We start from the raw sequence: 12,447 nt of genomic DNA, 5'->3' as shown, positions 1-12,447 counted from the left end.
CCCACTAAACATCTGGAATGAAGTATCTTATTTGCACAGAGAGCTATAAGACAAAAATGTCCTACAGTATGTAGTATTGCCTGGCTGTAGGCATAGCAGCTGACACAATTTCACATACAGTATGTATTACACTATCTGTCTGCACAGTAATTTTCATCTATTTTCAAGTTTTAATTAAATCTAGCAATGTATTCAGTAGAATTTGATTAAATTAGTAGTTTGTATTTTGACCTTGAATCCTTTGCTAGCACAGGGTGAACTCCTTAATTTCACCTGGAGCTCAAAACTGAATTGATATCAATGACAATTACAGTGTCAACGCTCCAGTCTGTTCAGGCAGGCAGCATGTGCTATTCCATTATCACCTGACATCCTGTAACCAAGTACTCGGGTGATTTTAGTTTATTTATACCAAATCAAATATTGTGAGACACTGGTAAAATGTTTAGTCAAGGAGATAATAAGTAACTTCTGCTTTTAATAAATTAATAAAATAAATATCAGATTATTAAAATTTTATCACAAAAATATGCACTGCATAGGTCTGAATCTCAAATAATGATATTTGTGGGATGTTTCAATTGTTGCTGACACTCTATCTATCTATCTATCTATCTATCTATCTATCTATCTATCTATCTATCTATCTATCTATCTATCTATCTATCTATCTATCTATCTATCTATCTATCTATCTATCTATCTATACAGTCACATGAAAAAGTTTGGGAACCCCTCTCAGCCTACATAATAATTGACTCTCCTTTCAACAAAAAAGATAACAGTGGTATGTCTTTCATTTCCTAGGAACATCTGAGTACTGCGGTGTTTTCTGAACAAAGATTTTTAGTGAAGCAGTATTTAGTTGTATGAAATTAAATCAAATGTGAAAAACTGGCTGTGCACAAATGTGGGTCCCCTTATCATTTTGCTAATTTGAATGCCTGTCACTGCTCAATGCTGATTACTTGCAACACCAAATTGGTTGGATGAGCTCATTAAGCATTGAACTTCATAGACAGATGTGTCCAATCATGAGAAAAGGTATTTAAGGGGGTCAATTGCAAGTTGTGCTTTCCTTTGACTCTCCTCTGAAGCGTGACAGCATGGGATCCTCAAAGCAACTCTCCAAAGATCTGAAAACAAAGATTGTTGAGTCTCATGGTTTAGGGAAAGTCTTCAAAAAGCTATCTCAGAGGTTTAAACTGTCAGTTTCAACTGTAAGGAATGGAATCAGGAAATGGAAGGCCACAGGCAAAGTTGCTGTTTAACCCAGTAGGTCTGACAGGCCAAGAAAAATACAGGAGCGGCATATGAGCAGGATTATGAGAATGGTTACAGACAACCCACAGATCATCTCCAAAAACCTGTAAGAACATCTTGCTGCAGATGGTGTATCTGTACATCATTCTACAATTCAGCTCAATTTGCACAAAGAACATGTGTATGGCAGGGTGATGAGAAAGAAGCCCTTTCTGCACTCACGCCGCAAACAGAGTCGCTTGTTGTATGCCAATGCTCATTTAGACAAGCCATATTCATTTTGGAACAAAGTGCTTTTGACTGATGAGACAAAAATTGACTTATTTGGTCATAACAAAAAGCACTTTGCATGGCGGAAGAAGAACACCTGCTACCTACTGTCAAATTTGGTGGTGGTTCCATCATCCTGTGTGGCTAGTTCAAGGACTGGGGCCCTTGTTAAAGTTGTGGGTCAGATGAATTCAACCCAATATCAACAAATTCTTCAGGATAATGTTCAAGCATCAGTCACAAAGTTGAAGTTACGTAGGTGTTCGATATTCCAACAAGACAATGACCCAAACCACAGTTCAAAATCAACAAAGGCATTCATGCTGAGGGAGAAGTACAGTGTTCTGGAATGGCCGTCACAGTCCCCTGACTTGAATATCATCGAAACTCTATGGGATGATTTGAAGCAGGCTGTCCATGCTCGGCAGCCATCAACTGAACTGGAGAGATTTTGTATGGAAGAATGGTCAAAAATACCTCCATCCAGAATCCAGACACTCATCAAAGGCTATAGGAGGACAGCGTCTAGAGGCTGTTAGATTTGCAAAAGGAGGCTCAACTAAGTATTGATGTCATATCTCTGTTGGGGTACCCACATTTATTCACCTGTCTAATTTTGTTATGATGCATATTGCATATTTTTTGTTAATCCAATAAACTTAATGTCACTGCTGAAATACTACTGTGTCCATAAGGCATGTCGTATATTAAAAGGAAGTTGGTACTTTGAAAGCTCAGCCAATGAGAAACAGAAATCCAAAGAATTAAGAGGGGTTCCCAAGCGTTTTCATATGACTGTATATACACTAGGGGGCTCTGCCCTCTGCTCGCTTCGCTTGCAAATGTGAATTTCACTTTCACCAAGCAACAAATCTTTTAATTCTTGCGGATACGCCTCTTCATTGGGAAGAAACACTACTTTTTCCTGATGGCAACACAAATTTACTGTAGATGATCTACAAGTCTCCGACTTAAAGTTTAAAGCCAAACAATATCTACATACTTGTGTCATATCACCTATGTCCATATATTTGATCTCTTTTCGCTGTTCCGTTATTTCACCGAGTAATAATTTCTGTTTGTTTGCGCTAATGCGATCTTTACTATCAGTTTTTTAGACTTTCAGATTTTTGTGCTTTCATAATCTCTAACCTGCTCTGCATGTGTATCGCGCCAACGTTTTTGAACCTCTTTACGACATTCTACTTTGTCTTCTACTCTTTGTCTTTAATTTCCGACCCCGCTTGGAGCTGAAAGCCCAGGAATTGTGTCTGACAATAGCATTCACACGAATGAGAAGTGATTGGACCGTGGGCGTGATTGGAAATATTTGAGAGGAAGGCAAGATTTGTCTAAATCTTTTGGCAAAAAGTCTCATCTCACAGGACCTGAAATTATCTCTCGTGGGAGTTATTATGATCTCTGAGAATTATCTCTGAGAATGTCACATCTCAGGATTTCCTTTTATAATATATATATAATATTAGCACCGGGAAACACCTGTTAATTAAATTAAATAACATTTAAATTTTTAATTATTTAAATGGGCTGAATGGTGAAATAGTAAGTCTGTCTAGTTCAATCACATTGCACATTTACGAACCTCTGTACCCCAATTATACCTTACATTCCACTTTCTTTGTATGTCTTGTTGACTTTTTTCATTGAACATTCTAGCCCTTATGCCTCTCTTTTTTTGTGATTTTTGTTGCCTTTCTATGTCAGATGTTCGTCCCTGTTGTGGACACTGTGGACGAAAAAGGCACACTTACAACAGGCAGATAATATTTCTCAATTCTCTTTTTTATTCATTCGGAGTCACAGTAAGTAGAGATTCAAAAGAGCATAACTTATTGCCGCAAAGCTCAATGTGAACACCGAGAAAAAATTAGGAGGGGTTTTTATAATTCAGCATTTCATGATTAATAAGACAGAAAGAACATCCTTATCAAAACAGTAAAGTTAAACAATATGTCTGTTGAGCTAAGCATTATTTGTGTTCTCAAAGCTAAGCACAGGAGAGACGCCTTTGCATAAACTACATGTACTTTCTGCTGCCTTGTGACCTTGTCCCTGAGACATTCACTCTGAGAAAGGGAAAACAAGAAACAGCTTAGATTGTATTCATGTGGACACTATTTCTCCTGAACCCTGGAATAACATATTTTTGTTAGTTCATAAGCCAAGCTTCTCTCACTGGCAAGTTACAAAATAGTTATTATAAAAATTCTAATTTACTAAACACACAAAATACATGGTGCTGAGGAGAACATTCTTCTTCTACAACACCGGACGATAAGACACACGGATATACATCACACAGTTTACTTTCTCGTGCTGGCCACTTGCTTTTGGTCATCGGACTTTCTCCTCCTCTTGTGGATGCCAGGCAACATTACCCACGTTCAAAGGGCACAGATGCTGGCCAAACTGACATCTTATCACTTTATATACAGTATACAAAGATAAAGCAAAGTTTAGTCACTCACTCATAAACAAAAGCACTATTTCCCATGTAGCTAAGATGCTGAAATTTGACCGGATGGTAAAACATGGTCAGTATGTATATCTATATTTAGGGATAAATAACTCCCCACAGTAGAAAAACTAAATAGATAGATAGATAGATAGATAGATAGATAGATAGATAGATAGATAGATAGATAGATAGATAGATAGATAGATAGATAGATAGATAGATAGATAGATAGATACTTTATTAATCCCAATGGGAAATTCACATTTTCCAGCAGCAGCATACTGATACAATAAATAATATTAAATTAAAGAATGATAATAATGCAGGTGAAAAACAGACAATAACTTTGCATAATGTTAAATGTTAACGTTTACCCCCCCCCTGGTGGAATTGAAGAGTCGCATAATTTGGGGGAGGAACGATCTCCTCAGTCTGTCAGTGGAGCAGGACATTGACAGCAGTCTGTCGCTGAAGCTGCTCCTCTGTCTGGAGATGATACTATTTAGTGGATGCAGTGGATTTTCCATAATTGATAGGAACCTGTTGAGTGCCCTTCGCTCTGCCACAGATGTTAAACTGTCCAGCTCCATGCCAACAATAGAGCCTGCCTTCCTCACCAGTTTATCCAGGCATGAGGCGTCTTTCCTCTTAATGCTGCCTCCCCAGCACACCACCGCGTAGAAGAGGGCGCTCGCCACAACCGTCTGATAGAACATCTGCAGGATCTTATTGCAGATGTTGAAGGACGCCAGCCTTCTAAGGAAGTATAGTCGGCTCTGTCCTTTCTTGCACAGCGCATCAGTATTGGCAGTCCAGTCTAATTTATCATCCAGCTGCACTCCCAGGTATTTATAGGTCTGCACCCTCTGCACACAGTCACCTTTGATGATCACGGGGTCTATGAGGGGTCTGGGCCTCCTAAAATCCACCACCAGCTCCTTGGTTTTGCTGGTGTTCAGTTGTAGGTGGTTTGAGTCGCACCATTTAACAAAGTCATTGATTAGGTCCCTATACTCATCCTCCAGCACATTCCTGATGCAGTTCACGATAGCAGTGTCGTCAGCGAACTTTTACACTTGGCAGGACTCCGAGTTGTATTGGAAGTCCGATGTATATAGGCTGAACAGGACCGGAGAAAGTACAGTCTCTTGTGGCGCTCCTGTGTTGCTGACCACAATGTCAGACGTGCAGTTCCCAAGACGCACATACTGAGGTCTGTCTTTAAGATAGTCCATGATCCATGCCACTAGGTATGAATCTACTCCCATCTGTGTCAGCTTGTCCCTAAGGAGCAGGGGTTGGATTGTGTTGAAGGCGCTAGAGAAGTCTAGAAACATAATTCTTACAGCACCACTGCCTCTGTCCAAATGAGAGAGGGATCGATGTAGCATATAGATGATGGCATCCTCTGCTCCCACCTTCTCCTGATATGCAAACTGCAGAGGGTCAAGAGCGTGTTGAACCTGTGGCCTAAGGTGGTGAAGCAGCAGCCTCTCCATGGTCTTCATCACATGTGATGTCAGAGCAACAGGCCGAAACTCATTCAGCTCACTAGGACGTGATACCTTTGGGACCGGTATGATACAAGATGTTTTCCAAAGCCTCAGGACTCTCCCCTGTTCCAGAAATCTCAAAAATCCAAAATCTCAAAAATGCCACAACGGATTTGATTGAAATTTGATGATGTAGAAAAATGAAAAATTGGCCGACACTTGTTTTTTTATTTATTGATATTTGTCATTAATACTCTAGCAGGAGGGACATTCTAACGCACTGCATACACCATTTCACCACTGCGCTGATAGTGACCTCATGGAGAAATGGGCTCTGCCAGTTTGTGCAAATGAAGGCTGTCTGCAGAAGTGAAGCAAAAGGAGCAAAGCTTGATGAAGCTTGAAGAAAATGCGTTTAGCAAGTGTTTGCCGGGTGCTGTGACGGTGAGCATAGTCAATTTTGAGCAAATGATTCAATAATATATGTTATCCTCCCACCCCCTTTGTCTTATCTGCAATCTTGTGCAAATGCCAAAGTGGGGACTACATTTCCCATTAGCTGGTGCTCTGCTCCAAACGATTACCTTACAAAGTCTTAATAACAGCATTGATAGACGCTGCAATTTTTTTCCACAACCACTTTGGGATAACAGTTACATGGTCTCCTTGGATTACAGCATTAATCCTAAAGCAGTATTTCAGTATTTATCAACCTTTGTGGCCTTGGGACCTTTTTAAGTTTCTGACCTACAAACAGCATTTGAAAGGGGGGTGGAGTTTCCCCTTTGTGAATCAAGCACAATTAAAAGAGCAGGTAGAGGAAGGTGGTTCCCCTCGATGAAACAAGGAAATATTGCATAGTATTGTTTTTGTCACGTGACAATAAAACTACAATAAACTGATTACATTTTTTTTATAAGGGCATACCCTTCCACTTTTGAAACGCCAAAACTGTTGTCTGCCTGCATATTGTCATAACCTTTGCAATACCAATCAGCAATCAGTGTTGGGCTACTTTGAAGTTTAATAAAAACACAGAGGAAATAAAAAAGAAAACACTGCAGATTAACCTATGGAGCCAAACACAACTGAACAGAATGAAGCACAATTTTTTCTGTAGGTGTTAATGATCCTATTTTCTCAGTATGTGATAAGAAGAGAACAGGACAGTAATTTTGACTGAACAAAAGTAATTAGTAACTTTCCATTTATTCATATCCAGTATATACTGAGGCAGTACTAATTTTAGGCTTTGATGCTAATAGAGAGCTGAGATTTCTAGCAGTTTTTAGCTTTAAATGAATCAACTAACTGCGGTGGGTTGGCACTCTGCCCGGGATTGGTTCCTGCCTTGTGCCCTGTGTTGGCTGGGATTGGCAACAGCAGACCCCCGTGAACCTGTGTTCGGATTCAGCGGGTTGGAAAATGGATGGATGAATCAACTAACAGAGTAAGCTGCTCAAGTGATCTAATAATATTAACCCCTGGTAAAAAAAAAATACAAGTATAGTATACAGTAAAGTACTTAGTTACATAGTACACCGGATACATCCAATTAACCAGTGGCACTATAACCGAGGCCCAAATTTCCTGAACAAAGCTGGGTAGCATAGTTAGTATTTTAATATATTACAAGTTTATCAGCTGATTGGATTACATTTTTTTCATTTACTGCATACTTTAGAATTGCTTCACAAATGACTTGGAGCAGCTGCAAAATAACGGGAAACGATGAAGTTAATTCTTATTTCATATAGTGCTATAAACAATATACAATACATTAAAATCCGAACAGAAAATATAAATAAAAATAACAAATGCAACAGGGCCAGACAGCAGGAGGAGTCTGAAAATATAAATTTTTTTTCAGCTCAAACTCATGTAAAAAATTACAAATAAGGGAACATAGCAAACATAATAGACAAAATAAGACATGGGAAATTTTGGCTAGAGTTTCAATTCTAATGGATGAGGTTAAAGTGGAATATGGAATTGTAATAAAGGTACTATTGTATATCACTGAAGATGAGATACTACTGAAACTTATAAATGATGGGGCAAGAAAACACTCAAAGTACAGTTGAGTCCTTAATCAATTTTTGAATGTCCAAACAGGTGATGCTTCTTGAATAGATCTGAGAGTTACACACGTGAATGAGTCTTTACTAAGACAGGATGTTGAAACAGAAAGGTCAGCATCAACTGTCAAAACATAATCGTGTAAGAAGTATGGATGAATATTCAGGTGTGTTGGTTCAAACAGCTTTAATATTTAGTAATACTAGGGGGCTTCGCTCCCCCCCCACCAGTGCTACACGCCGTTGTGAAGAGGGGGGCTGAATGCACCCCAAGGAGACATGGCTGCTCCTCCAAAACCCCTCTTAAATGGTGATACAATGGGAAACAAATAACAGGTTTTTTTTTACCTCCTCTTTGCTCGATTAGCTGCTGCCATGCCACGTGATCTGCATTTTGTGTGGCGCTTCGAATGTTTAAAAGCCTGTATGGTACCTTTTGTCTCACTGCCTTGTCTCTCTTGTACCCCAGACATCCTCAAACACTATTCGATCTCTTTTCGCTGTTCTGTTAGTTCACCTAGTAATATTTTCCATTTGTTTGCGCTAATACAACAACAACAACATTTATTTATATAGCACATTTTCATACAAAAAGTAGCTCAAAGTGCTTTACATAATGAAGAAAAGAAAAATAAAAGACAAAATAAGAAATTAAAATAAGACAACATTAGTTAACATAGAAAAGGAGTAAGGTCCGATGGCCAGGGTGGACAGAAAAAAATACAATCTTTACTCTCATTTTTTTTTGACACTTTCAAGTTTTCATGCTTCCATTATCTCTAACCTGCTCTGCATGTGAACCAAGGGACTTGCTTCCAAAGGTTTGTAAGTATGACGTAACTTGTCCGTCTCGCAGGACATGAAAGTGCGTGTCTCTCTATCTCTCTTCAAAAGATCACCTATCATTGCAAGATTTTTTTTTATAATAGAGAAACAGTGTTAATTGCTACACTGTATCAAGTAGCGTGGTCTTTGGCAGCAGCATTCTTAACCTCTTTTAATTTATGGATACTTTGCACATACTGTAAAATCTATTAAAACAAGAGTTGCAATAATCCAACCAAGGATTAGTAAAAGCATCCGATCTAGAAAGGTAAGGTTTGGTTCTGATGATTTTGTGTAGACGATAAAATGAAGAATTGATGCAACAGAAATGCAAAGATCAAAAGTCAGCCTGCTTTCTGGTACAGTTCCAAACCTGGGGAACAGTGACAATTTTAACAGGAGTTATCGTTAGGCTTAAGATGTAATGCTTCATAAGTTGTCCACATGGTCCAACAAGAACAAACTAAGTTTTGTTTGGGTTAAACTAATTAGGTTTGCTGAGGCACAGCTGCTGTAGCCATTGAGGTAATTAGGGAGCTTTTCTATAGCCAATGTGCAGCCGGGATTGATTTTACCATAGAGATGGTACCAGAAATCTAGCGCATCAGCTGGCCCTTTTAACAGTATGTAAGTGCTGAAAGAAACCTACCTAGTAGAGAATCTTAGATTCACTATTGAAGACATTTCATTGCATGCAGTTGTAGAAATATGATTATATCCAGAACAAACAGTGTGGTCAGCAGTTGTGAGAAAGAGTCGAAGTGTGGAGGGACATCAGCATTGAGGAGAAGTTTAATCACTGATCTGGCAAAGCAATTTCAATGCAGTGAAGAGGTAAGACTGTAAAGATCTAAACAGACAGGTTTTTAGATATTTTCAAAATAAACAGAAAACAGACTGTGCCTTTGGCAGGTTTTAGACAATCAAGGAAAACAAACAGGAGGGATTAATATTAGCTTCTTCAGTAAAAATGTATTTCATGCATGCATTAGGGAAACAGAAATTACACAAATGTTAAGCAACACATTTATAGTATGCTGGATGGAAGGATGAATATCACGCCAGCAAAGCTTGAAAACAGATATAAGAAGTGGTAGATAGTACTGAACTAGGTACATTTTCATGTTTCATTCAGAATTTAATTGCTGCAATAAATAAGAGAGTTGGTTACAAGCCATAAAAAGCAGTTTGTCATTTCATCTTACAATACAGTGACTCTAGGTTTATCTTCTTTATTTAACAGAAAAACTGGACTCTCTAAATGTCTGTCTTTCTGTGACCGCTGGTTTCCTCTTCATGTGGTATCTTGTATTCTGAATTAGCACTTATAGTTTTAGAATCTGACATGTAAAGGCATACTGTTTTTTTTCATATTTTCCAGGATTTTTTTAATTGATTTTTTTAGAGGTTGTAGTAGAGGCTGAAATTTTACCTGAAGTAGTAAGACCCGGGTATAAATCCGTAGTTAGTACCATTTTGTATATTTGGATAAATCGCTTATCCATGTGCTGTAAAATAAATCTAGAGCTCTGTGTGTGTGCTTAGCATGTTGACTTCCTTTTGTTCTGTACAGTATGGGCTTATGTAAAGAACTAGAAAAAAACGGGGAAATTGATTTTTTTTCTGCCTTCTGCTAGTCATTTTAGATAATTTGGGCAATTTTTTATCCATCACTTTATTCAAAAAAAGTAACACCGGCATTCAGACACATTTTCAGTGTATTATTTGTGGACACTTTTTCAAGCTTGGATAAGCTTTGGTGGTACAGTTAAGAGAATAATTATATCTAGAAAATGTATATTTGACAAACTTTCATAAATGTAACCATATTTTGTTTTTTATAATGCTACAAATGTTGCACACAGTTCAGCTAGGATTGCATAAAACATATTTATTTCTTAATTACAGTTAAGTCTTTTTTTTCTTACCTTATAAAATATTACAAAATTAAAAGTCACTTCTTGCACTATGAAGTAAATTGATTTATAAACTGGCCTATTTTTTAATATCAGAATAACTTGTTTCATATCTTTATTAAACCACCTGCTACTCTGAAACTCTTTATTTCAGGAAATATTTACAGTTATCTACTTCAAGCGGTAACACATTATGAAAAGTTTTTTGTAACATGTTTTCCTGTTTCTGCTCAAAATAACAATTCATGTCTTTTTTTACATGCTATATTTTTGTTTCAGTTTGTCTGCATTTGTGCCATCACAGACTTCTTAAAATACTAAAATGTCCAATAGCTTATTTTGACTTTTGATAAAGCAAAGTATGCATTTCACTTATTGTGTATGCTGTATAATGCTTAATAATAAAACATTAATAAAATTAATTTGTATAGTAATCAGAGCATGGTTTCCCTCTTTGTGTCTAATCATTAATATTTTATAATAAAGATAAACTTTTTATACCCCCAGCTTTTAATGTCGGTGTTTGAAAACAGCATGAAGGAGAGAATTATAACAGAAAATGAACCATTTGATTGGGAGAAGGGAGGTACTGATGCATTATTATCAACTAGCACCTCAACCCCACCACAGCACAATACAAGGCAAACGGCTGCCATGGTTGGGTAAGCGATTTACAGCTCTGTACGTTATGCAGAAAAGAAGCTGTGTGAGCAGTGCCAATTATCATGACCTTTTATTAATTTTATGTATTAGTTACATCAATTTGAATTAGCATGGTCATGTGATAAATAGCATTCATCTACCCACATCTGTTTTACCTCATTTTTAATTTTGTGCTTTGTGTGTTCTCATGTTGGCATGGGTTTTAGATGCACAATTTGAGGAAATGCTGGTCGGTGAAATGTCTTATCTGTGTTGCCAAAGTCTGGCACTATTTCTTTGCACTTTGCAATACTTGTAGTTACATCTATAAGGTTTTTTTTTTGCTTTATAATGGTTGTTGACATGTTATGATTCAGTAGCCTATGACCCTAACTATGATGATTGCTTTTGAAAATAGATACATGGAGTAAATGGAATAAGCGCATTTACGTGGTTGTGAGCCTGATGTTGCTAGTAATGGCTCTGAAACTGTGGAAGTAATCCCGAGGAAGACAGGAATAGTTCAATCAATCAGTCTTTATTCAGACACAGATGAGTACATGGATTCCACGTTGCAATGCAGAAGAGCAAAGTTCCGCTTTTTCAGTGGCTTTTTATATTTTCTCCCTCCCCCTTCCCCTTACTTTTAAAAAAGCATAATATCGTTTACTTATGCATTTCATTTTATATTTGTGCAGAAACGGCCAACCGTTTCTGTTTTGTGTACGTTGCAGATGGGGCCCTAAAGAAGGAAAAGTCATCTTTCCTGTGTCTCTAACGGACGCATTCTAAATAAAGAAGTTGTCCTATAGGTCAGTTTACTACAACCTGTCTTATGACAGACGGCTGTATGAATAACCTGCCATTATAGCAAAACAGCTTTTAACCCTTAGTAGCTTGCAAGCAGTTAAATTTTCTTTCACAGTACCCACTACTTTTAACCAATCATTAGATGAGATAATGAATATATAAATATTTTATATGTTATATGTCCTGACATCAGTCTTTATAACCAATTTTTATTGCAAGCACAAATGATTTAGTGGCATGTATTGAAAGGAATTTTTCCATTCAGACTTACGTATGTATAACCAGGTGTCCCCAGTGGCTCTGCCCATGAAGCAGGGAAAAAGGACAAACTTTAAAAATCAATGAACAAACATGTATCGCTAGCTATTGGTGGGGAGGTACAGTGACTTGAATGGAGGCTGGAGCGTGAGTGAGGAGGACCCCCCGCCCGGTTCCCCACTCGTGACGTCACTTGGGCTGCCAGAGTTAGAAAATTAAAAATACGGGACACTCTTAAAATCTCTCTATATTACTACTATATCTATATAAATTGATACATGCCCCTTACACACCCAGACTAATATATTATATAAAAGTAGAGACATAAGCTAAAAACATAAAGCAAGGATTTTAATGGGTTAGGAAGAAAACAAAAGTAAAATCATTTGAAAATGATTTAATACAAGCTAAAA

At 37.6% G+C, this 12,447-nt stretch overlaps 1 protein-coding gene across 1 annotated transcript in view; it reads left to right on the top strand.

Moving 5' to 3' along the window:
* Window positions 1–12,447, top strand: part of LOC114666065 (tau-tubulin kinase 1-like) — a 162,603-nt gene that overhangs the window by 91,732 nt on the left and 58,424 nt on the right. Inside the window, exon 11 of the mRNA XM_051919541.1 lies at window positions 10,832–10,986. Within this exon, the coding sequence (XP_051775501.1) occupies window positions 10,832–10,986 (155 nt within the window). The remainder of the gene's footprint in view (window positions 1–10,831; window positions 10,987–12,447) is intronic.

This window comes from Erpetoichthys calabaricus, chromosome 15 (assembly GCF_900747795.2).
Source record: "Erpetoichthys calabaricus chromosome 15, fErpCal1.3, whole genome shotgun sequence".
Lineage (NCBI taxonomy): Eukaryota > Metazoa > Chordata > Cladistia > Polypteriformes > Polypteridae > Erpetoichthys > Erpetoichthys calabaricus.
The sequence above is the reverse complement of the archived record's forward strand: the minus strand, read 5'-3'. Positions and strand labels throughout refer to the sequence as shown.